The 26,944-nt window shown below is 38.9% G+C and overlaps 1 protein-coding gene across 24 annotated transcripts in view; it reads left to right on the top strand.

The window, feature by feature from the left end:
* The window catches only part of Cadps (calcium-dependent secretion activator 1), a 1,142,346-nt gene that overhangs the window by 1,060,690 nt on the left and 54,712 nt on the right, over nt 1-26,944 (top strand). For 22 of the 24 annotated variants that reach the window (XM_076212575.1, XM_076212566.1, XM_076212568.1 and 19 more), the window contains one exon: nt 13,379-13,520. In XM_076212575.1, the coding sequence (XP_076068690.1) occupies nt 13,379-13,520 (142 nt within the window). The remainder of the gene's footprint in view (nt 1-13,378; nt 13,521-26,944) is intronic. The other 2 variants (XM_076212572.1, XM_076212586.1) reach the window with 1 other exon arrangement.

Genomic DNA, 26,944 nt, shown 5'->3' with positions numbered 1-26,944 from the left:
TGTAAATTAAAATGTATCAACGTAATATGCAATTTTGTGGCCGGAAATGAAAGTAAAAAATACCATGCTACAAGAAAATATGCTAATGAACGAAGTCGGTAGCATAGGATCGGGACGCCATCTTGTCGTCTGCCAACGTCTCTCATGACGACGACAATGAGGACGAGCCGGATGACATTTAATTTGCAGGTAATGATTTATCAAACACAGGTTAGGTTAGTTTAATTTAGGTTAAACAAATTTATCATCCTTTCATTTCCTTGACATCGGCATCTATCATAACAAACATGGTGTACCATTCGTCCGACATGACTTCGTTACTTACGAAATTTGTTTTAGCACCTTTTTTTATTTCCGCTCACAAAATTGCATATACGTTGATACATTATAATTTACAAAATTAATAATTAATTTTCTATTGCTATATTGCGCCCTTGGTCGAAACTAAAAATTTACCACTACCGGTATATATTGTACCCCAGGTAGTTTTTCCAGCTTGCAGGATGGTAATGTAGACCTAAGCTTCAGAACACTTTACCTCACAGCTAATATCCACCGTACAAGTTCATTTATAACATCATACAAATTTGCCTCAGCCAACTTAATTATCATACACGACGTCATAACTTCGGGAGATTTACGTTAAACGAATGTGATAAAGCCCGTCGTTACTCCGAGTTGTCGTTAACCGAGTAGGTCGTTAAACGAGGAGTACCTGTACTTCATATCAAACACATTTGAATTTCTCCTTTCTGCCCCCCTTAAATTCCAAGTTTCCTCCCTATATAGTCTCATAGTAGAAAAGTGAGAATAGTGCGCAGAGAAAAGTGTTCTGGTTGGGAGGAGGTGATTAGTGGAGTTCCACAGGGATCAGTATTGGCTCCAATAATGTTTGCTATTTATGTGAATGACATGGATGAAGATGTGAAATGTTACATGAGCTTCTTTGCAGACAATGCTAAATTGTTGAGGAAAGTGAAAACCAAAACAGATTGTGAATCACTACAGAGAGACCTAAACAAGGTTTGGAAATGGAGTCAGAAGTGGGAAGTAGTGTTATAGACACATTATTTTTTTATACAGTGGTTTCCCTGGTAGGCCTATATCCACTGGAAAGAGCAGAAAAAAGGCTCTGTAGAACATCACTAGCCAATAGTTACCTGATCCCCACCCTGCACATACCTTTCATGGCTAGTCTTACTAAAATCCTAAGGAAGCCCTCTCATCATCATCAGAAGTGGTAGGGCTTGATGAATCCTGGGCAGTAGAGGTAGATGGAAGAGTCCAAGACATAGACTGGAGGGGGGGGGGGGCAAAGGGTAGTTCAGATCAGCTGGTGCAGGGCAGGGGGCTGGGTGGGGGGGGGAGTGGCAGGTTTGAAGAAGCTGGAAATCGTGGTTTCCCTTGCCTTTTTTTCTTGGCCTCAAATATATCTGTAGACCATGAAGGCTTGCTCCACATTATAGACAACTGTTCCACTTCGTACTGGGTTTGGATCCCTTTCCTTTATTTTTTTGATGATTAAATCTAGGCTAGAGAACACCTCACAAAGTGTCTTGATGTGCATCAAAGGATTACAAAGGATTACAAAGGCGGAGCATGCCGACAGGAGACCTTTTGGTCCACATCTAGGTCATTATCTTCATCGCCATGGAGAGCTCGTTCTTGTTCCAACTCCACTAGATCTTCATTGCTGAGTGGCTTATCATGGGACTGTAGCAGTTCATTCACATCATCTTCATCCACCTCCTCAAAGCCAGCCATATGTGAGAGCCTGATGATGTCCTTACAAATGGGTTCCATATCACCAAATCCAATGAAGTCATCAGCTGGCTTGACACACTTTGTCCTCAGTTTCTTCCAGTAGCCATTCATTGTTTTTTCTGTCACCTTCCATGGTGCATTGATATTGTCAATGGCCTTCTTAATATTATAATTGGCCCAGAAATGCTTGACTGTGGGCTTGTCTGGGCTGTCAGTCATGTTAATCAGCTGACTCATTGTGCAGCGCTGGTAATACGCCTTGAAAGTGGCAATCACACCTTGGTCAATGGGCTGGATGAGTGCTGTCATGTTTTTGGACAGAAAAATCACCTCTATGTTGTCTGCCCAATCGTATATGGTTGTTGGGTGGCTTGGGGCATTGTCAACCAGCAGGAGGAAATGGTTGGTAATGTTTTCTTTGGCAGCATAGTCACACAGTGTAGGGGACAAATAAGACCAGAACTCAAGTACGCAGCAATGCAATGGACACCCAGTACCAAAAAGAATAGAAAAAAATTAGAAAGAATACAAAGAGCAACAACAAAACTGGCACCAACTCTTTCCAAAATGACATATGAACAAAGACTGTCCAAATTAGAATTACCAACTCAGGAACAAAGAAGAGAAAGAGGAGACCTACTATCTATAGAATTATGAAAGTAATGGAAATCTTAGATAAGAATGATTTATTGAAATGGGACAATGGAAAAACAAGAGTACATGAAAAGAAACTAAAAAAAGATAATTACAGAAGAGATCTGAAAAAAAATAGCTTCCCACACAGAGCGATGGATACCTGGAACAAATTAGACAAAGAAACAGTGTGTGCAAACACTATTCAAGATTTTAAGAAAAAACTTGATGCTGAAAGATACAAAGACGGGTCACCACGAGCATAGCTCCCTTCCCATATAATACAACTAGGTAAATAATGCTGATTCATTAAAGACATCATCCAGGCCTTCTTGTTGGATCTATATATCACTGGGAGATATTCTTTCATGTAGCCCTTAACCCCTTCCATACGGTGCCGCACACGTAGGCGTCATGAGGAGCAAGTGGATTCGCGACGCTGCCATATCGGCGTCTTGATTATATTTATTGTAGTCGCCCCTGTGTTTTTACATTCTCCCAAATGCGCCCTGTATCCCATTCTCTGTGGTTTTCAAAATTCGCGGGTGAAAGAGAGAACGATCGATATAAGCGGCGACTATATTTTATGATGCGAATATTATTTCGTTACGTCGTACGGCTGGCATTGGCTGCTGCCCGCGAGATTTAAGTCCCGTATTGAAGTGGTTAAGTGCCCTTGGGTTTTCACAGCAGTAGATCAGTAAAGGTTTCAGCTCTAGGTCCCCAGCTGTATTACCACCCAGCACCAAGGTGCATGCTTTAAATATTGGCATTGTTTTCTCCTTGGCTGTAAAGGTTCTGGATGAAATTTTCTTCCCATACAGGCCTGTCTCATAGTTTATCACCTGTTTGGCACTGTAGCCACACACTTCAATGTGATTTTTCAGTGTTGATATGAATGCTGCAGTGGCAGGCTCATCAGAACTTGCTGCCTCACCAATCATCTTGATGTTGTGTAGGGCTACTCAAGCTTTAAAGTGGTTGAACCAACCCTAACTGGCACTGAAAGTTGACCCATCCTTAATTTCATATCCCTTCTTATGTACATACATACATATACCAAGGCTCTTTCCCCCTTACAAGGGAGGTAGCCAAAAAGGAAAAGGCATAAAATCATTCCCACCCATTCCATCCCTGAATACACTCCACACCCTCCACCCTCCCTCTTATCTTAGCACCTCCTGGATGACGGGTCATCCCTGCACCTTGTCCATTGCCCTGGGTCAGAAGTAGTGTCGCAAGACACAGCACATCTTATGTAGATCATTATAAATCAAGAGGGCTTTCATTGTCACAAGGGAGGTAGAAAGAGAATTGCTGTGGCAAGACAAGTCCTCAATCTACAGCCTTAAGAGTCTCTCCATTGCCTCCATTATTGGTTTCCTCTGCCTCATCAGGGTCTTTGCCATTAATGTAGAAGCTGGTTCACCAGCTTTCTTTACACTATCTTTTAGTTTGATTATTGTGGAGACAGTTGATTGGGGCAACTGCATGATTCTGGCAATGGAATTAGCCCCTTCACCTCCCTCATGGTGTTTAACTACTTCAGTACGGGACTTAAATCTTGCGGGCAGCAGCCAATGCCAGCCGTATGATGTCACGTAATAATATTCTTATCATAAAATATAGTCGCCGCTTATATCGATCGTTCTCTCTTTCACCCGCGAATTTTGAAAACCACAGAGAATGGGATTCAGGGCGCATTTGGGAGAATGTAAAAACACAGGGGCGACTACAATAAATATAATCAAGACGCCGATATGGCAGCGTCGCGAATCCACTTGCTCCTCATGACGCCTACGTGTGCGGCACCGTATGGAAGGGGTTAACAATTTCAATTTTTTTCTCCAACAATAAACTCTTCCTCGCTCTTTATCCCACCAGTAGTAGTTGTTGCAGGCCACTCAGAAGCCATCACGTTATGTATTATTCTCATAAAAGCAACAGTGAATGTGAAATAGTAGCACAAAACACAGACACTGATACCGGTCTATAGTTTGTTGGATTTTCCTTGAGGAGACAAAGAAAATCCAGCAAACTATAGACTGGTATCCCTTACGCGCAGTAGCAAAAATATGTGAAATTTTTTTTAGGAATAAATGGATTAAATACTTGGAAGAGAACAAAATATTAAATCCTAAACAATTAGGTTTTAGAAGTTAAAGATCATGTACCATAAACTTAATATGCTCTTACTCAAGATTAATAGAAATAATACAAGAAAGAGATGGATGGGCAGATTGTGCTCTCTTGGACTTACAAAAGGCTTTTGACAAAGTACCACACAAAAAGCTACTAAGAAAAATTGAAATAATTGGTGGCATACAAGGAAAGTTATTGGAATGGATGAAAGATTTCCTGAATGGAAGAAAAATGAGGGTGGTACTTAGAGATAAGAGCTCAAATTGGGAAGATATGATAAGTGGAGTCCCACAAGGCTCTGTATTGGCTCCGATAATGTTTGCTATTTATATAAATTATATGGATGAAGGTGTGGAATGTTATATGAACTTCTTTGCAGATGATGCGAAACTACTAAAGAGAGTAAGTACAGAGGAAGACTGCAAATCTTTTCAAGAAGACCTAGACAATGTCTGGAAATGGAATCAGAAGTGCGAAGTGAACTTCAACATTAACCAATTTAGAATAATGGAATTTGGAAAAAGCAAAAATAGATTATCATGTCAATATAGAATTGGTACAAAGTAAAAAAAAAAAAAAAAAGAAAACTCGGAAAGGGACCAAAGAGTAACTATCTCAAATAACATGACACCAGACAAACACATCAACAAATCAGTTGGAGAAACTTTCAACTTATTAACCCCTTCCATACGGTGCCGCATACGTAGGCGTCATGAGGAGCAAGTGGATACGCGAGGCTGCCATATCGGCGTCTTGATTATATTTATTGTAGTTGCCCCTCCGTAATGACATACTCTCTAAACTGTCTGTAATCACATTTTCTATGGTCATCAAAATTCACGGGTGAGAGAGAGAACGATCGATATAAGCAGTGACTATATTTTATGATACGAGTATTATTATGACACATCGTACGGCTGGCATCAGCTGCTGCCCGCGAGATTTAAGGCCCGTACTGAAGAGGTTAAGATCAATGAAAGTAGCCTTTGACTGCATGGATGAAGAAATGTTAAAGAAAATACTAGTTAGACTGATAAGACCGAAATTAGAATATGCTGCAACACCATGGACACCTAGTTAAAAAAAAAAAAAAACATAAACTAGAAAGAATTCAAAGAGCAATGGCAAAGAAGGTGCAATTTGACATACGAATTAAGATTGGATAAACTAAATCTACCAACCCTGAAACAAAGAAGAGAAAGAGCTGATTTGCTAACCATCTACAGAATTATAAAAGGGATGGAAATCCTTGATAGAGATGACTTACTAAAGGGGGACAGAAGAAAAACAAGAAGACACGAGAAGGAACTTAAGAAGGACAGTTACAGAAGAGATCTGAAAAAACATAGCTTCCCACACAGTGATAGATATCTGGAACAAACTCAATGAGGAAACAGTGAGTGCTAAAACTATACATGACTTTAAGAACAAACATCCAGGAGGGAGGGTAGAGGGTGGAGGGGAGGGGAGTGTATTAGGAATGGAATAGGTGGGAATGGTTTTTATGCCTTTTTCTTTTTGGCTACCTCCCTTGTAAGGGAGAAAAAGCCTTTGGTATATGTATGTATGTAAGAACAAATTGGATGCAGAAACATACAAAAGTGGGTCACTACAAGCGTAGCTCTCTTTCCGTAGAATACAACTAGGTAAATACAGGCTGAGGGAGTAAACACAACTGAATAAAGAGCAGGAACAAGTTTTGATGGGTGGCCAATGGAGCGTTGGTGGTGCTGAGATTGTGGTGCATTTGTTTATGGTTGGGTGAATATATAATCAAGCACTTACATCAAAAAACGAGCGAATGGTATCAATTCAAAAGGATCATATAACTGAAATGTTGGGTATCAAACCATCAAATAGTGAGGGAAACCTGCATTACTAACCACAGAAAATGCTACTAAGCCTGTTCACAGACTATAGGGATCACTCAGCTTACCTTACCTTACCTTACCGTCGTGCCATATCCTCTTGGACTTCGGCAACCATGGAGCGCCACCGTTCACCGTCCCTAGTTACTTGTAACATCTGTGCTGGTTTGAGTTGTTTTCCCATCGCCCTTATGAGCCCATCCATATACTTCTCCCTCTGCTTTCCTCTTGTTCTCCTTCCCTCCACCATTCCCGTCATCACCACCTCTTCCAACCCTTCCTTCCTCATTATATGTCCTAAGAATCGCAACTGTCTTTTCCTTATTGTTGTCATCAATTCCCTATCTGTCTCCATTTCTCTCAATACTTCTTCATTTGTTTTCTTCGCTGTCCATGGTACTCTTAATACTTGTCTCCATATCCACATTTCTGCTGCTTCTAAGTTTTCCTGCAGCTACAACTACAAAATAAAGATAATCAAGACCCCAATGCTGGAATCCTCTTATACTCACTAGTGCCATATGATGCAGACATTGGTGTCATCATATGGAAAGAGTTAAGGAATGCAAAGAGCAGGTGACAAACAAGATTCATAATCTAAATATGTGCTCATTGAAGGAAGGGATAGTATCATATGACTGGAAAAGAATTAATATAGCACCAGTCTATAAAGGAGGAAGTAAGGACAAATAACTACAGACCAGTATCATCGACCAGTGTGACAGCTAAGTTATGTGAAAAAATATGAAATAAAGATGGGTTAAATATCATGGAGAGAAAAATATTTGGGGGATAGTTAATTCAGCCTTTGAGATGGAAGATCATTTGTAGTAAATCTGCTAATTTTCTATTAGGGTGATTGTGTTGCAAGAGCAGACTGTGTATACTTGGATCTGGAGAAAGCATTTGATGAAACACATATAATAGACTTTTGTGGAACTTGAAATATATTGAAGGACTTAGTAATGAGCTCCTTAAATGAATAAAGGATTTTCTAAAAAAAAAAAAAAAAACTGGTCAATAAGAACAGTAGTAAAGATTAAGAGCCCAGGTTGGAGAGGAATGAACAGTGAATTCCCACAGGATGGTCATGGCACTTGTAATGTTCTCCATATATGTAAGTGACTTGGTAGAAAGTAAAACAAGTTGCACTAACATCTTTGTAGATGATGCAAAGATCATAAGAAAAATAAGAAATGGAAATGACTACAAGATATTATTATTATTATTTTTTTTTTTTTTCTGCCATTTCTTCTTGCTCCTGCATTTCCTTTTCCCTTATGTACCATTTCCTCAGCCTCAAGTCCATCACTCTCCAAAAAACTCCTTCCCTTTGTTCTCCGTTCTTTTTTTATTCTTTTCCTTAGCTTCCTCTTTTAGTGTTTTTTCTTTCGCTTTTTCCTCATCACACAGTTCCTTTTTTATCCATAAATTTTTGTAGTTGTTACTTTTTGCTAGTCTTCCTGTTATGATCTGATTGTGCAACTTTCCATTTAGGAACATGGATTTGTGGAATAAGTTGAATGAAAATTAGTTCAGGCCAAAATGAATAAACTTAATGCAAGGTTTGATTAGTGGAAACAGAGATGGGATACCATGATAATAGCCTCAACCCTGTTTATTACAGCTAAGTAAATAACACAAAAACACACACCCTTCCATTGGAAAAGAACCCTAAAATTCCATGGCTCCTATTTAATACTCATATGATTTTCAGTCCACATATCAAGGACTTGATACAAAAAATCATCAAGAAAACAAACCTATTTAAATCTATTGCAAGCACTGACTGTGGATGACAGAAAGAAACTCCAATAATCATCTTCAAGCAGTTCATAAGAATCACATTCAACCATACCTCCACAGCAGCAACATAAACATAAACAATTTATAAACATGACAACAGAAAACTTAGAGTGATAACATTTTGCACCAAACCCACCCTAGTTGGACATCTGCATACAGAAAGCAAAATCCTCCCCAATAAAATACAGCAACAAAAACACACCAACAAGTATATTTTCAAATATCTATAACAGCATACCACCTGTACCACACATTTCATCCAACAGAATGCAACAAAAAGACTACACCAACAACATGCTATTATTACTCTCAGTGCTCCATATTTGTAAATTGTTTATGTTTGATTAGCTACTTGTTTGGTACCATGCTTTGGAGGTGTATTTTGGGGGGTGATTCTTATGAAATTTACAGTTTATAAATGAATACTTAGGGTTCCTTTTGTTGTCCAAAGTCAATAGGTTTCTTTTTTTATTGATTTTTCATGTCAGGTTCTTGACATGTGGGTTGAATGTCAAATGATAGACCCAGATTTTATTTGATTTTTTATTTATTTATTTATTTATTTATTTATTTATTTATTTATTTTTTTTCTCTCTCTCTCTCTCTCTCTCTCTCTCTCTCTCTCTCTCTAATATAAGGGTTTGGCCATTTAGTTTTACCACAGGGTGGTCTTTTGATTTATGGTTGTGTAGAGTGAGCAATATTTCTATTGATTCCTGGGGTTGAATTGAATTGAATTGAATTTTATTCGGATACAATCATACATACAATAAGTACAATACATACAAGACTCAATATTATACACAGTATATATAATTGTACATCCGAGGATGGCACAGAAAGTCAAAAGACTTATTTCCACTGTGGTCCTCAAGAGTTTTTACAAGAGTAGTAGAGCTTGTGTTAGGATTAGAAATGGAGAGAGTGAATGGTTTGAGGTAAAGGTGGGACTTCATCAGGGATGTGTTATGTCGCCTTGGCCATTCAATCTGTACATGGATGGGGTGGTGCAAGAGGTGAATGCAAGGGTAGTGGGTCAGGGGTTGGAGATGGTTAAAGAAAATGGAGAAAAGTGGGAAATAAGCCAGTTGTTGTTTGCTGATGACACTGCACTTGTAGCAGGATCAGAGGAGGGATTGAGGAAGTTAGTGACAGAGTTTGAGAAAGTGTGTGAAAGAAGGAAGCTGAAGATAAATGTGGGCAAAAGTAAGGTGATGAGATGTACAAGGGGAGAGAGTGACAGCAGGCTGGAAGTGAGTAATAATAGAGAGAGACTGGAGGAAGTGGATAGTTTTAGATACTTGGGTGTGAATGTGGCAGGAAAGGGAGGAATAGGGGTGGAGGTAGAATGTAGATTGAGAGAAGTGGGTAAATGCCTTGGTGTAATGAGAAATAGACATCTGGGAATGGATGCTAAGAGGAGGTTATATGAAGGAGTGATTGTGCCGACAGCACTGTACGGGGCAGAAACATGGAGCATAAGAGAGGAAGAGAGAAGCAGTTTAAATGTATTTACCTAGTTGTATTTTACGGGATGGGAGCTATGCTTGTTGTGACCCATTTTGGTATCTCTCCACGTCCAGTTTTTTTTTAAATCGTGTATAGTTCTGGTGTTCACTGTTTCACTGTTCAATTTGTTCCAGACATTGATCTCTCATTTTTTTGAGATGAGTCGTCTGAGAAGTATGATAGGGGTTACTAGACTAGATAGGGTGAGAAATGAGGAGGTGAGGAGGAGAATGGGTGGAAAGGTAGTTGGAAGATAGGGTTGATGAAAGAGTATTAGGATGGTTCAGACACATAGAAGGAATGAGTGAAGAAAGATTAATAAAAGAGGTGTGGAAGGAGTGAATATGAGGGGATGTCCTAGGATCAGATGGATGGATAGGGTAAAAGGGGCATTATGAAAGAGGAATGTCTGTTGAGGAAAGATGGGAAAGGACAGAAGATAGGGGTGAATGGAGAAGGGTTGTGTATGGATGATGCTGTGATGCATGAGGGAGAATGGGTAGGGGATTGGGGGTGAGGAAGTATGTATGAGAAGGGATTTCTCTCCGCCTTCTCACTTTCTGCATGAGGGGACAGAGAGGGGGGGTCACCAAATTAATGAAGCAGCCTTGCTGTGGATGTGCTGTGTCTTGTGATACTGCTTCTGACCCAGGGCAGTAGACAGGATGCAGGAATGACCCGTCATCCAGGAGGTGCCAAGATGAGAGTGAGGGAGGAGGGTGGAGGGGAGTGGAGTATGTAGGGGATGGAATGGGTGGGAGTGGTTTCTATGCCTTTTTGGCTACCCCCCCCGTGTAAGGGGGAAAAAGCCTTTGATATATGTATTTTTCAAATTTGATAGAGTAGGATAGGGTGTTCTTTGCTGTTGTTGTGTACTTACTGTGTTGGGAATTGTCAAGTCATCTGCATCTTGATATTTGGTTCTGGTTCTGTAGTTGGTAGGTCACTGATGAACAAGTTGAACAATAATGGTGAAAGTATTACACCTTGAGGGACTCCATTGTATAGTTTTTTTGTACCTGAAATATGGTTGTTTTGGGTAATTCTGCATTGTCTTCCTGCCATAAAGTTGGTAAACCACTTCTTGTCATTGTCATGGATATCTGTCTTAATTATTTTTTTGGATAGTATGTGTCTGGGGATCTTTTTGAAGGTTGTTTATATCAATAGCACCCATGACTGTCCTCTCTGGTGGGGATTTTTTATTCTTTTAGTATTTGTTGTGTGATGTTTGTTAGCAAAGTGCTGGTAGAGTGATCCTCCTTGAAACCATGTTGATTGGGGGAGGTTGGTATTTCTGATTAGATTCTTGCTGGACCCAACCTTTCCATCCATTTGGATAATGTGGATAGTAGTGAGGTTGGTCTATATGATGTTGGGTTTCTGGGGGTTTGTTTGGCATCAGGATTGGTATTATATGAGCTATTTTCCAGATGTCTGGGATGTTATGGTTTAGCCAAGAGTAAGTGAAAATATCATTTTAGGTTCTTATGGCAGTGAGGTCTAGGTGTTTGAGATTTGGGTTTATTTTTTCTGTTACCTCTTGGCCTTCTAAATGATTAGTACTATCTAATCTACAGATCTATCAATGGACAGAAAATAGTATATATATAATTTTTGTATATTCATACTAATTTTATTCATTGTAGTTTATGAATGTCCTCTTGTGCATAAGTTGCATTTTTCCTAGTTCATGGTGACCTCCTTGGGAAGTGGTCTGAGGGAAGGTCATGTGTTGTGTTTGTGTTTGGAGGAATGGTGAGCATATTTTTATGCCATGGGATATTGCTTGTTGGTTATTTTAAGATTCCCTTGTGGGGTGGTTGTTGGAATTTTATATGTTTAGGTTGGGGAGTTGTTCTAGTATTTTGTTTCCTCTTTGGTCTGCTGTTTGTGTGTTTAAAAAATTGAGTGCTATGCTTTCAGAGCATGTGCCAGTATGTGGTTTGTTACCCAGTGGAAAGGTTAAAGTTGAGGGATGTAGCCTCTGGCAGCTGATGTGGGTGGTATATAAATAGTGGTGATGTTGTAAATTGTTTTCTGTATTTGTTTTATGATTGAGTTTATTTCTGTTGTGGTGTCTGTTAATGTTTGTTTAGTTTCTTTTCCTTTGTTGGAGAAGATATGTTGTTGTGTATTAATATCATGAGTATCTTTGTGTTGTGTGTTGTCTTCTGGTATTAAGAAATTGTTAGATGTGGGTAATGTACATTGTGTTGTTAGTTTTGTTTCCTGAATTAGTTATGTGTGTATTGTGTTCATGTAGGAGTTGAAGGACCTTCATGTATTTATGATTCTACTTATGTTTATTCATAGCATGTTAAGTGTGTGTTTTTGTACATATGTGTTTTTGGGTGTGTGTTTTGTTGAGTGGGGGCTGCAACTCCAATCCTTTGTGCATTGATTTGTGTTGGTGAATGTGGTGCATGTGAGGTAGATCCATGTACAGGATATGTTGCATTTGACATGTGTACAAGAAGTTTATTGTTTTTGTACTTAGTAGATGTGTGAATTGGCCTGGAATGGTTTCTGTGTCTCCAGCTAGAATGGGAAGATGTGGGAGGGCAGTCACTTGGGTAATGCTCTCCTTATGTAAAAAGAATCAGAGATATAAAAAGTTGAGATAGTTGATGAAAAGTAATGAAGAAAATAAGTGTGGTTTTCTGGATCATATCCAGAGACACAGGTATCAGGCCCATGAGGCTACACCCCCTTTGTGGAGGTGGGGTTGGTGTGTCCTTTTGCATTTGGGTGTTATCAGTCTCAGTGGGAAGCTGGATTCTCCATCAGGTCTCCACCCTCTCCCTGATGGCAGAGAAGACTCTTGCAGATAGGACACAATAACTCCTGAGATCAAGAAGAAAATTAAAAACAAAGAGGATTATGAATGGCTACAGGAAAACTAAGAAAAGTTATATGAATGGAATCTTGGGACTGAGTAAAAGTTAGAAAAAAAAAAGACTCATGAGATGATATAGAATGGGAAATTAATTATTAGCAAAAGGAAAGGAGAAAAATAAATAGGGAGTTTTAATCTGTGATGATCTAACACCAAAAATATCATATAAAGTGGATAACAGGAGATAAATATAAGTTGGGGAAGAACACAAAAGTGGCATTGTATTACATGGATGGGGACATGACAGAGAAATATTTGAAAATGTGATTCATCACAAACTTGAATATGCAGTGATGTGGTCACCGCACCTAAAGAATTATATAAGAAAAATAGAATACAACGGACAACAATTAAGATAATCCTAAAATAAGACATGAGGAACACTGAGAAAACTTAAACTTCCCACAGTGGAAGAGTGAAGAGAGAGGTCACATGATAGTAATATTTAGATCAGAAAAAAGTATAGAAAAAATTATAGAGAAGACTAGCTAGTAAAAAAGTTGAAAAAGCAAGGTTGCTGAAAAGATGTTAGGGAATATTGTAGAACAAGTTGGATGAAAATGTAATCCAGGCTAGCAACAATTTAAGGCAAAATTTGATAAGAGGAGGCAACTAAATTGGACTCCATGACCACAGCTCCAACCCCATATACTACAACTAGGTAAATATACATGCACACACACACACACATACATCATTTATATTGGTATGATTGAATATTTTGATAGTTTTCTAAAATGTTGTATGTCATCCACAGACAACTTAAAGAATGGGCGCTTCCACCAACACTTACGAGATACCTTCGCTCCAATGGTGGTGCGTTATGTGGACCTGATGGAATCATCGATTGGCCAGTCAATACACAAGGGCTTCGAAAAGGAACGGTGGGAAAATAAGGGGTTAGTACGGAGGCCGTTGCAAGCAGTCCCTAGATGTAGCAGCAAGAGCAGCAGCAAGTAGCAGAGGCAATGTAGGAACTCATGTGTAGGGTGAACAGTTCATTCTGTGAAATGAGCATATCTGTAGTGACAAAATTAATGATAAATTTGATCAAAACTTAGTTGTTGATTAGAACTAGGGAGTGTCAGATTTAGTTTAAAATCAAGACTTTAAAGTGATTTTTATGAATTTCTGATTCAGCTTCACATTTTGGGTTTTTCTTTTCTTTTCTGCCATTCTTTCTTTGGATGTAAACATATATCTATGAATGTTTTTCATGTAATTATGAATCATTTAATCCTCTTTCCTGTGAGTTGTAGGACACACAAATTAACTTTTACACCCATCAGTACTTGACCCAATTATAGAATTAATGAGCTATTATTTACTAATTCTTGGTATTATTAATTCAAACCTCTACAATAAGTGTGTACAACACAACCAAGCTTTGTTTAACTTTCAGTTGTCTTATCAGAATCACCTGAGACAAATCCTGATTTCACTAAAACATGAGAAATAACTAGACTCTTTTCATACACTTATACTTGTGTTCATTTAAATAATACATAAATGAATGAATGAAAACACTGTATATGTGTATATGCTATATATATATATATATATGTATGCAGTAATATAGTATAAGCTTTCACAACTATAGCCATTCCAACATTTTCAAGAGTCCACATGCACTTTTCATCATGCATACAGCCTTACAAAGTAGAATTAAGTCACTACATTAAAGTACAAAAGCTTTATGATTCATTCATGGTAATTGTCAGTGGTCCTGCAGTGGACCCACATGGCTGAACAAAGACATGCATATATGTACTCTGTGTGGTGATAATGACTGTGTAAGTTTTATGCAGTCCATATTTTAGTGACTGAAGTAACTCTTATGGACCAGTCATGCAGCAGTTACTTATCCATAGAAAATAATATCCACTCAAAAAATTATTATGGTTACTATTAACCTCAGCTATCACTCCTTTCTACCACACTCCTTAATTTTTTTCATTGACACTTATATAACTATTAAATGTGAAGTGAAGGGTGCTATCATATAGAAAAAACAATATTACATACATTTATGAAAGTGCAAAAATAGGTACAAATATAGAAATGATGAAAAATGAAAGTTTTTAGGATGAATTGAAAAAGAAGAAAAAGAAACAAACCTCCATATAGGAACAACCCGATGCTCACCACATAACCAACCAGGAATTCCTCAAGGAAGCCTTCTTAGCATTCTTCTTTTCACCATAACGATAGATGACATGAAACAAATCCCCCAGAAATATAAATGCTATCCTGAATGTTGATGTTTTCTGCCCAGTACTGCATTGGAACCCACCATACTTATACCAACTGCCTTCTCCAAAATCCTGTAATCCAAGTGTACTAGTGAGGGCAGAAGACTATGGATTTTGTTTCTCAGTTTTAAAATCAGTCCCCATACATTTCTGTAGATGACAGTGCTGCAAAGAAATGCCATCACTACAGCTGAGAAATACTACCCTTCCAGTGGTAGAACAAACCTGATTTTTGGGCCTAATTTTCAACAACAGACTCACCTAGATTCTCCACCTCAAACAACTAAAACCATCCTACCCCTGAACATGTGCTTTCCAGAAACTACTATCCCACAGAATATAGGGAATGGAAAAACAGTCACTCTGGAACTTATACCAAGCACTTGTGCAGAGTAAACTTGACCATGGATATCAAGCCTACTCTTCTGCTACACCCACACCCCTCCAAATACTAAAACCTAGATGTTCTCAAGGCCTACACCTCAGCTATGGCACCTTTCACAGTACTCTACTAAAGAGCTTGTAAACAGAAAATGGATATCTCACCATAGTAAAGAACACCCCTACTAACCCAATCTTTCTTACCATTGAAACCTCAGCAACTCATCAAGTTTTCAACAGTCAGTCATTCTGCTTCACCAGGTCTCTTGCAAAAGACCCATGAGTCCCACGTAACTAGCAATAGCCACTGGGCAGGCCCATAGGTAACTCAGGGAAGAAATATTGTATTGTTGTCTTGGGATTGATAGTGTGGGGCAGTGTAAGATGAAGTGCTCAGTGCTATGTGGTAGTTGCCTCTAGGGCCGTTTGATTCTGTGGCCAAGACTACTCCATGTTGCTACTGCCTTAGTTTTGGATGATATATGAATGCAAGTATGCTAGTGTGATTCTTATTTCTCCAGTGAGGTAGTTTTCTGTGGGGCTGATGTCTGGAGGTGGGGGTGCTGGGTGGTGGGGCTGTTGGTGGAGTAATGAGTGTTGTGGTCTGTCTTTAAGAGCTTTTTTTAGTGATCTGGGTGTGTATGTTTCTGCATGGATGTAGTGTGGTAGAGTTGGTAGGTAGGTGTGTATGTTTGAGTGGTAAGCCACTTGTGTTTTTTTTTCAGTTGGTTGTGCTTGTTTGATATAGTGACATGGCTGAATGAAGTTGAGTGCTCTAGCATAGAACTGTGTACCTATCAGTTTCATAAGATATCCAATGGGGAGGATTTGTATTTCTGTATGCAGGTGCTCTATTGGGATGTTTTTCCTGTGTCCTGTTATTACTCTCAGTGCTTTATTTTGTAAAGCATGTAAAGTTTCTATGTTTTGGTGATAGTAACCATGCTAAGTGTAGTAGTCAAGTATTGTTCTTTTGAATAGTTTATAAACAATAATTAGTTTATGTTATTAAATCGAGGATTGAGTGTATATGTTTCAAGGAGAAAGTATTTAAGGGTGCAGAAATGATGATTGGGATGATGCAAATTGGTGGGAACAGAAGGAAAGGTAGTGATTGGTAAACTGAATAAGTGTAGTAGTAGTAGTGTAAAACAGATGTGCATACAAGAAATGCTTTCAAAGAACAACTGAAAAAGCCTATGAGAGATATAGAATAAAAAGTTGACAGCAAAGTGAAAGATAAGCAAAGCCAAGAAAAGAGTGGATGCGAGGTGAGATTGATTTTTGTTTTATGATTTCTCCCCATCTTCTCTTTTTCTGCATGAGAGGACAGGGGGGTCACCATTTAAGTGAAACAGCCTTGTTGTGGATGTGCCATGTCTTGCTACATTGCTTCTGACACAGGGCAGTGGGTAGGATACAGGTATGACCCATCATCCATGAGGAGCTAAGATGAGAGGGAGGAGGGGAGTGGAATGTGTAGGAGTAAGTATATGCCTTTGACTTGTCTATTTCCCTTGTAAGGGGGAAAAGCTGTTGGTATATAGATAGATAGATTTTGAAAGGAATAAGATTTTTTGAAGGAAGTGAAAAAATTGTAAATAGGAATCAGGTAAAAAGGACAAAATGAAGACAGGAAATCAAATGGTAAGTGTGATGATAAAAGACAAGAAAAACACAAAGGTGGGTAATGTGAAACTGTGAGAAAGGGTGGAATGATAAACATGAAAGTAACAATTGAGAACAATGGTAAGAAAATGAGTGGAATCTAGAAAAAGAGGAGAAACTAGAGCATTGAAAGTAATGAAAGCTGGTAAGGCACCTGGATTAGATGGATATCACATGAAGGGAGGAATTGTTATGTTGGTTTAGCTAGTATGGTAGTTTAATATGTGTCAGGAGAGGAATATGCCAGAGGATTGAATGAGTGCACATATAGATTCACCATAGAAAGGAATAGGGGACAAATATGAATGTAGTAGCTTTTAGAGGGATTAATTTATTAACTGTTGTTGGAAAGGCATATAGAAGGGTATTGAGAGGATTAGGAGGAGAACAGAGTAATTGGGGAAGACCAGTGTGTGTTTAAGAAAGGAAAGGGATGCATGGATCAGATTTTAATTTTAAAGTAGATATGTGGGAAGTGTTTTAATAGGAAACAATGTCTTCTAGAGTTTTATGAATTTGAAGAAGGCATGTGACAAGATTGACAGGAAGGCATTGTAGGATGCATTGTAGTTGTATGGGATAGAAGGATGGCTGTTAAGGATGGTCAAAAGATTTTACATGAGTAGTAGAGCTTGTGTGGTAGGGAATGGAAAGAGTGAAAGGTTTCAAGTGAAGATGGAGCTGCACCAGGGTTGTGTTGTGTGACCATGGTTGTTTAATATGTACATAGATAGGGTGGTATGGGAGGTAAATCCAAGGGTGATGGGCAGAGTTTTGGAGTTGGTGAGAGTAGAAGTGGGAGATAAGCCAGTTGTTGTTTGGAAGTGACACTGTACATATGGCTAGGTCAGAGGCAACTAATGACAGAGTTGGGAGGGTATGTAAGAGGAGAAAGCTGAAGTTTAATGTGAGCAAAAGTAAAGCGATGAGATGTACAAGGGAAGACGGGGGAAGTGAGTTGGAGGTAAGTCTTTAAGGAGAGAGGTTGGAATAAGTATTTACCTAGTTGTATTATGCGGGAAGGGGAGCTATGCTCATGATGACCCATTTTTGTATCTCACAAGATCAAGTTTGTTCTTAAATTCTTGTTTTGTGTTTGCACACACTATTTCTTCATCCAATTTGTTCCATATATCTATCTGTGTGGGAAGCTATTCTTTTTCAGGTCTCTTCTGTAGTTATCCTTTTTGAGTTTCATTGCATGCCCTCTTGTTTTTCCTCTGTCCCACTTTAATAAGTCCTCGCTATCAAGGCATTCTTTTCCTTTCATAATTCTGTAGATGGTTTGTAGGGACTCTCATTCTCTTCTTTCTTCTAGGGTTGGCAATTCCAGTTCGACCAGTCCTTCTTCATATGTCAGGTTTGCAAGTGTTGGGACCAACTTTGTCATTGCTCTTTGTATTCTTTCTAATTTTCTTATATTCTTTTTTGTACTGGGTGACCATATCAGCACCGCATATCCCAGTTTTGGCCTTATCAGTGTTTGTAATATTTTCTTGATCATTTCCTTATCCAGGTATTTAAAGGCCACCTTTATTGATCTCAACAAATTGTATGTTTCTCTGACTATTTTATTTATATGTTTATCTGGCAAGTATGGTGGGGGTTACTAGGCTGGATAGAGTGAGAAATGAGGTGAGGAGGAGAACAGGGGTAAAAAAGGATTTGGGAGATAGGGTTGATGAAAGAATATTAGGATGGTTTGGACACATGGAAAGAATGAGTGAAGAAAGACTAGTAAAAGAGGTATGGAAGGCAGATGTGGAGGGAGTGAACATGAGGGGACGTCCTAGGATGAGGTGGATGGATGGGGTGAAGGGGGCTTTGGGGAAGAGGGGAATGTCTGTTGAGGAAGGAAGGGAGAGGACGGAAGACAGAGGTGAGTGGAGAATGGTTGTATATGGATGATGTTGTGACTGCATGAGGAGGAATGGGCGGGGGGGTGGGGGGGGGGTAGTATGTGTGAGTAAATTTTGACGCAGCCCGAAGGGATTTCTCCCCGTCCTCGCCTTATATGCAAAGGGGGACGGAGAGGGGGGGGTCGCCGATTAAATGAAGCGGCCTTGCTGTGGATGTGCTGTGTCTTGCGACACTGCTTCTGACCCAGGGCGGTGGGCAGGGTGCAGGGATGACCCGTCATCCAGGAGGTGCTCAGATGAAAGGAAGGGTGGGAGGGGTGTGGAGGGTATTTAGGGATGAAATGGGTGGGAGTGTTTTTATGCCTTTCCCTTTTTGGCTACCTCCCTTGGAAGGGGGAAAAAGCCTTGGTATATGTATGTATGTATGTATCTGGCAACATGTCTTTGGTGATAATTACTCCTAGGTCCCTTTCAGAATTTACTTTCTTTACTTCTTTTCCATCAATTTTATACTGTCCTGTTATTCTCTTCTTGCTTTTTCCAAATTCAATTATACTGCACTTCTTGATGTTGAATTCTACCTCCCATCTCTTGCTCCACTCTGAGACTTTGTTCAGATCCCTCTGCAATGAGTCACAGTCTATTTCGGAGTTTATTCTCTTTAATAATTTTGTGTCATAGGCAAAGCAGTTCATGTAACTTTCAATGCCTTCGTCCATGTCATTTACATATATAGCAAACATTATCGGAGCTAGTACTGATCCCTGTGGGACGCCACTACTCATTTCTTCCCATTTTGAATATTTGTCTCTGAGCACCACTCTCATTTTTCTTCCATATAGGAAGTCCTCCATCCAATTCAGTAGTTTTCCATGTATGCCTCCTATTGTTTCCATTTTATGTAGTAATTTTCTGTGTGGTATCTTATCAAAACCTTTTGTAAGTCCAGGAATGCACAGTCTGCCCAGCCATCCCTGTTTTGCAATATATCTATCAATCTTGAATAGAAACAAATTAAATTAGTGGTACATGATCTTCCTTGTCTAAATTGCCTCGGGTTCAGTATATTGTTCTCCAGATATTTTGTCCATCTGTCTTTGATGATTCTCTCACAAATTTTAACTTTTGTACTAGTTAGGGACGCCTGTCTATAATTTCAAATTATAGACTGGTGTCTTCCTTATTTCCCCCTTTATATATTGGCATTTTTCCAGTCTCCTGGTAGTTTTCCTTCTTTGAGTGAGCATTCAATTATTCTGTATATTTTTCCTGTTAGTTCGTCTATACATTCCTTCGGTATCCAGTTTGCAACTCCATCTGGGCCATGCAATTTGATTAATGTCAAGCTTTAGTATTTGATTCCTTATTTCGTTCTGAGTAATGTTTAATTTCTTCAATGGAGGAAATCTTACTTCAATTTTTTTATCACAGTTTTGTAGATTTTTTTCCTCTTTGGTGAATACCAATTTGAAATGTTTGTTCATAATATCTGCCATTTCTATATCTTCTGTGTATTCTCTATTACCTTGACGTAATTTATGTATTTCCTGTTTATTTTTTAATTTGCTGTTTACATATCTATAAAATAATTTGGGTTTATCATTACATTTATCTATTATGTCCTTTTCATAATTTTCTTTTCTTCTCTACGTATTTTTACATATTCACTTAAAGTGAAGAGCTTTAAGTGAATAAGGTCACATGTAGCATGGAATGGAGAAGTAGAAGTGTAGAGAATAAGTGAAGCAATCTAAAGTCTGGAGGGAATGGAAAGTATCTGAGAATAAATACAAAGAGATGACTATACAAAGGGGTTATTGTGCCCACGACAATATATGGGACAGAGACTTAGATTCAAGGGAGGCAGAAAGGAGGAGCCTGAAAGTGTCTGAGATGGTATGTTTATGAAGTATGGTGGGGGTTATGAGGATGAATAAAGTGAGAAATGAAGAGGTGAGGAATGGAGTGGGGTTGAAAAGTAAAAAATACTGGTGCATTATGGCCCTATACAAAGAATGAGTAAAGAAATACCAGCAAAAAGAGTGTGGAAGAGAGAGGTAGATGGAGTAACCTTTAGGGTAGGATGGATGGGGTGAAGGGGCCTACATATGATAAATTGAAGAGTAGGATATGGGACCCAACTAGTGTTGATCCTATCCTACATACTACAATTAGGTAGATACAAGGGGAATGTCTCTAGTAGGGAAGGAAGAGGGTAAGAAATGGGTGTAAGAGGAGAGTGATTGTTAATGGGAGATAAATTTACATGGCCTGAAGGGCTTTCTTCATGTCTGTTCTGTAAGTTCTTGAGAGGATGATGGGGCAGGGTTGCCATGTAATGAAGCAGTGAAGGTAAACCACCTTCAGTTTTCAGGCCCCGCTGTGGAAGTGCTGTATCTTGCTGCATTGCTTCTGACCCAAACAGTGGGTGGGAGAAAGATTCATCCACAGGGAGCTAAGATAGGACAGCAAATGGATGTTAGAGGAATGTTGAGTGGGTGTATGTCTTGAATAGGCCACAGCCCTTATGAGAGGGAAATGAGCTTTTTAGTATATGTATATATGTATGTACAATATAGTTGGCGAGTAAGATATAATAGTTCATAAGTGTTGTTCCTTTTCTGAGTACTACAGTTAAATAAATACACCTAGTTAAATGAATACACATCTTGTACCAGGCAAATGTGAAATATTTCTTCTGGGAGAAAAAATGCCCAGTGTAATAACAAGATTAGTGAAATAAAAGGATTTAGATGCTTGGGAGTGTGATATGTGGAAATAAAAGGAAAATCAGAAGAATGAAAAACAAAAGATTGGAACTAGAAATGTAGATGATGGGTAAAAAATTGGAAGGTAATGGGCGATGGCTGGCAGAGGGAACACAGAATATAAAAGAAAATAGAAAGAATCCAGAGAGCAGCAACAAAAATGGCACCTGCACTCACAAACTTGTCATATGAGGAGAGATTGGCTAAACTAGATTTACTGACTCTGGAGCAAAGAAGAGAGAGAGGTGACCTACTGACCATCTACAGAATCATGAAAGGCACAGAAATACTTGATAGAGAGGACTTGTTGAACTGGGACAGGAGAAGCACAAGAGGACATGGAAAGAAAATAAAAAAACATAGCTACAGAAAAGATCTGAAGAAAAACCGCTTTCCACATAGAGTGGTAGACACTTGGAACAAACTGGACAAGGAAATAGTGTGCATAAAAACCATTCATAAGTTTAAAAACAAACTAGACACTGCGAGATACAAAGGCAGGACACCACAAGCGTAGCTCCCCTTTCCGCAAAATACAACTAGGTAAATACAGATGTCAAACCAGAAACTGATTGTGAAAATATTGTAGATGACATAAAACAGTCAAAGAAAATTATGCATAAACTTAATTATAAAGTTTCACCTGAAGGCGTAATGGTAATAGACTTTGTAGTAAAGTTGAATGAAATAAAGAGGCTAAGAGACCAGAAAGGCAAATTTGATGACTTAGAAAAGGCACATGGTAAATGAAAAATTAGGAAAAACAAGTTAGGGGACAAGCTGGAAGAAGTAACACTATGGCTAGAAAGAAAATAATATTAAAGGAATTATCCAAGAACAAAGATAATAAAAAGGTTTATGAGAATAAGGACTGAAAGATATGGAACAGCAAAAGAAGGATGAAGAAGAAAATGTGAAGAAAGAAGTAGTAAAGATATAGTTTTGTGATGGAATGAGGAACACATTAAAGCTAGGCCAGAAAAAGAGAAAAACAAGAACTACAAAGAACAAAGGAAGCTCTAGAACTGGATATGGATAATGATTGTGAAGTGCAGATTGAGATTGAAGAAGCATCTCATTCAGGATACAAAATAATCGGAATATGGCAAGCCATTACTGTCCATGTTGAGCAAGAGAATCTGTGTGTGTCTAAGGTCTTAGCATTACCTTTAGATTGAACTGTTTGGGCCTTTAGTTTTCATCAAGGATGGTGGTAGCTGTTTATCACAAGTTCAGCACATGATCCAAGACCATGAAGAATCACTTATGTAAACATGTACACACACACACACACACACACAAAATGAGCATAGCTCTAGTCCCATAAAATACAACTAGGTAAATACACACTTGCACTTTCCTTTATACAGACTTTTTGTTATGAAAAGAAACAATCAAACATACTTATTCAGTCCCTATAACTCTTCTGTTCAGTCATAATATTTATTTCTACAGATATGTACTGTATATATGTATTTTTTTCTTTTATTTTTATTTTTTTCTATCTAGTTCTATTCCTTCATTGGAATAGTTTTCTTGAGACTGATATTAATATTACAGGATACATTCTAATAATCTTGTCTTCTGCTTAATCTGTTCTTATTCTCCCCCATTAAGTCTCCATGTTCTGTGTCCTTCTCTCTCTTCTCTAAAGGTAGAGTTTGTCTCCTTTTGAGATGTACACTCTAGTTTAAATTCTGCCTCTGTAGAAGTGTAACCTATTCCTATGTTGTAAGGGAAAGGGCAGAGGGACAGTTTGTCAGTGGAAAATGACTCACGTCTCCAGGATACTTTCAAGTAGTGATTAGTGCTTCTAGTATGCTCTTTATGCCATGCATGGGATGTCATCTTATGTGTATTTGTCTTTATTTCTTTTTATCTTTTTGGTGTTGTAGCAATGCTGTGAAACTACAAAGTAGGCTGTCTGTACTATTTAAGGATAGAACTGCTCATTCAAGAGTAATATTATGCTAGAAATGTTATGAATATCATAATTTCTTCTACAAGTTTTAGTTTCCTTTATGAGCAATGATTTCTTTATTTCAGTGTATATGTACAATTTTATTATTTGTAAATGATAGCCACTATATTTATGAACCAAATTTCATTCTGTATTCTTTCAATGTTAGTAAAATAGTTTAATGGATAAATGATTCATTAATGATGTTGATACAGGTTTCTTTTTTCATCAGGTTCTACATTTTATTTCTATTTCATCATTGTTAATTATGATGTTATTCCAATATATATATATATATATATATATACATACATACTTATACCAAGGGCTTTTTCCAAGTTACAAAGGAAGCCAAAGTTAAAAGGCATAATTCCACTCCCACCCAATTCATCCCAACCCACCCAACTTCCATTCACCACCCCTCCCACCTTCTCTCTTTTCATAACATAATAGTAATATAAGCATGATAGTAGAAACATAATAATAGTAGAAACATGATAGAAATAATACATACATACCAAGGACTTTTTCCCCTTACAAGGGAGGTAGCCAAATCAAAGGCATAAATCCGCTCTCACCCATTTCATCCCCACATACTCCATTCTCATTTACCACCCCTCCCTCCCTCTTTTCTTTTCTGCTCCTGGATGACAGGTCATCCCTGCATCTCACCTACTGCCCTGGGACAGAATTAAGGCAGCAAGACACAGGATATCCACAGCAAGGCCATTTCATTTAATTGGCAACCCCCCCTTCTCTATACCCTTATGCAGAAAAAGAGAAGATGGGGAGAAATCACAGCATCATCCATACACAACCATTCTCCACTCACCCTTATCTTCTGTCCTCTCCCTCCCTTCCTTAACAGGTATCCCTCAATGCCCATTTTACCCCATCCATCCATCCATCTCATCCTTGGTTGACCCCTCATGTTCACTTCCTCCACCCCTACCTCCCACACCTCTTTTACTAATCTTTCTTTACTCATTCTTTCTGTGTGTCCAACCACCCCAATACTCTTTCATCAAAACTATCGCCTAACTCCCTTTCCACCCCCAATCTCCTCCTCACCTCCTCACCTCCTCATTCCTTACTCTATCCAGCCTAGTAACCCTTACCATAGTTCTCAGGCATTTCATCTCAAACACATTTGAACTCTTACTATCTTATGTTCCATATTTCTGTTCCCAATAAGTACTGTTGGCACAATCACCCCTTCATACAATTTTCTCTTATCATCCATTCCCAAATGTCTATTTCTCATTACACTTTTTAATCCTCCAAGGCATTTACTTGCTTTTTTCAATCAACATTCTACCTCCACCTCCACTCCTCCCTTTCCCGCCACATTCACCCCCAAATATCTAAAGCTAACCAACAACCTCCAGTCTCCCTTAATACATACATATACCAAAGGCTTTTTCCCCCTTACAAGGGAGGTAGCCAAAAAACAAAGGCATAAAAACCACTCGCACCCATTCCATCCCTAATACACTCCACTCCCCTCCACCCTCTACCCTCCCTTAATACTCACTTCTAATTTGCTGCCATCCTCTCCCCCTGTACATCTCATCACCTTACCTTTACCCACCTTTATCTTCAACTGCCTTCTTTCACACACCTTCCCAAACACCATCACTAACTTCCTTAATACCTCCTCTGATCCTGCTACAAGTGCAGTGTTGTCAGCATAGCTCCCTTCCCGTGTAATACAACTAAGTAAAATACATCTCCCTTCCCAGTTTCACCTTCATCTACATTAACCTTGAAGAAACTTCCACTCCACCACACACTTACCTATCTCTTCACTTACTAGTAAAGCCACCCCTTCTCTCCCTCGTCCTCTCCTCACTCCTGATACCCTCCCAACTACACTTACAGACTCAAACTTGCCCCTCCCTTTCAACTTAGTTTCACTCAATGCCAACACATCCATCCATCTTCTCACAAACATACTTCCTATCTCTTCCCTTTTACTCTCATCTGTACCATATCCACACATTAAAAGACCCAGATCTTAGGGTCCTGGTTGGAAAACTTCCAAACTCTCATATGTCCTTGTTTTTATAGGAATGTCCCCTTGTGACTACAGAGAGAAGGATGCCTAGTCTTATTCCTGTCCCATTTTTGTTGCCTTTTACAACACAAGTGGGAACACTCGGTGGCAGTTTTCTCTCCCCCCTACCACAGGGTTTGGGAAAAAATTAAATGTATATTCAGAGAAGTAGTACAGAACAGTACTAAGAGTTGGTGAACAGCATAACAAAGGGACAGATGCAGTATAATAAAGTAGCATCATTTCTGTATGAATAGAGATTTCCTCTATCACAGACAAAATTATGTGTGACTCTGGTCCATAGGGGTGCCCCATATAAACCCAAATATATCAGCTGCATGCTGCTGAGCAGATTTTAACCTCACAATAATATGCAGCCAATACCCCAGATGGGGAAATAATAATAATGATAATTATCATTGTTACCATTGTTGCCTTGAGCTTCATTCTATAGAAAACCTGCAATCCCACACTTTCTGGTATCAGCCTCTGGGCCCTCCCACAGATCTCTCTGGGAACAAACTTTGGACCATTGTGTAGTATTGATGTGTGAAAAGTTTAAAAAATTACAGTTGAAGTTGATGGAGATCTTAGGTCTAGACCAGAATCTAATTGTCTGCCCCTCAATTTTGAAAATAAGCAAATCTGCTGTTCATTTTTCAGGACTACCAACAAACAGGTACCCATTACTGGTCTGTGTAAACAAATAAGTAATACTGAAATGTTTAATTTGACTTATTGGCATTTTATCAAGGCATGGACAATTAAAGAAAGAAGGACAAAATATATATATATAAATTAAAATAGGGAATACATACTTCCTACATGCACACACACACACAACTCCCAGCTGCCACTACGGCAGTCCAGGTTTGAATCCTGCCCAGGGCTAAAATAATTTCAATATCACTGCACTATGAGTCATTACTCCAACTCTTGTGGGTGGGGAGTTGGGGGTGTGTGTGAGTGTAAGATCATAGCATTACCCATAGATCAGTCATGTACGAGTATAAGCTCTGAGCTCTCTTCTGGGAGGGAAATAGTTGTTGATCACAAGTCCAACATGTGATCCAAGACCATGGTAAATCACACACACACACACATCTATTTATCAATATACCAAGGGAGGTAGTCAAGTCAAAAGGCAACTACCCACTCCCACCCATTTCATTCCCATCCACCACCACCTTCCCTCTCATCTTAGCTCCTCATGGATGATGGGTCATCCCTGTCACCTTCATCTGGTGACTTAAACAGCCCCACATTAAAACTACACAGACAATGGTCCAAAATATGTTCCCAGAGATCTGTGGGAGGGCCTAGAGACTGATACCAGAAAGTGAGGGGTTGCAGGTTTTCCAAAGAATGAAGCTCAAGGC

The sequence above is a fragment of the Oratosquilla oratoria genome, chromosome 30, assembly GCF_046742065.1.
Source record: "Oratosquilla oratoria isolate Oo_2021 chromosome 30, ASM4674206v1, whole genome shotgun sequence".
Lineage (NCBI taxonomy): Eukaryota > Metazoa > Arthropoda > Malacostraca > Stomatopoda > Squillidae > Oratosquilla > Oratosquilla oratoria.
Note: the sequence above shows the minus strand (reverse complement) of the source record. Positions and strands in the feature narration are given on the sequence as shown.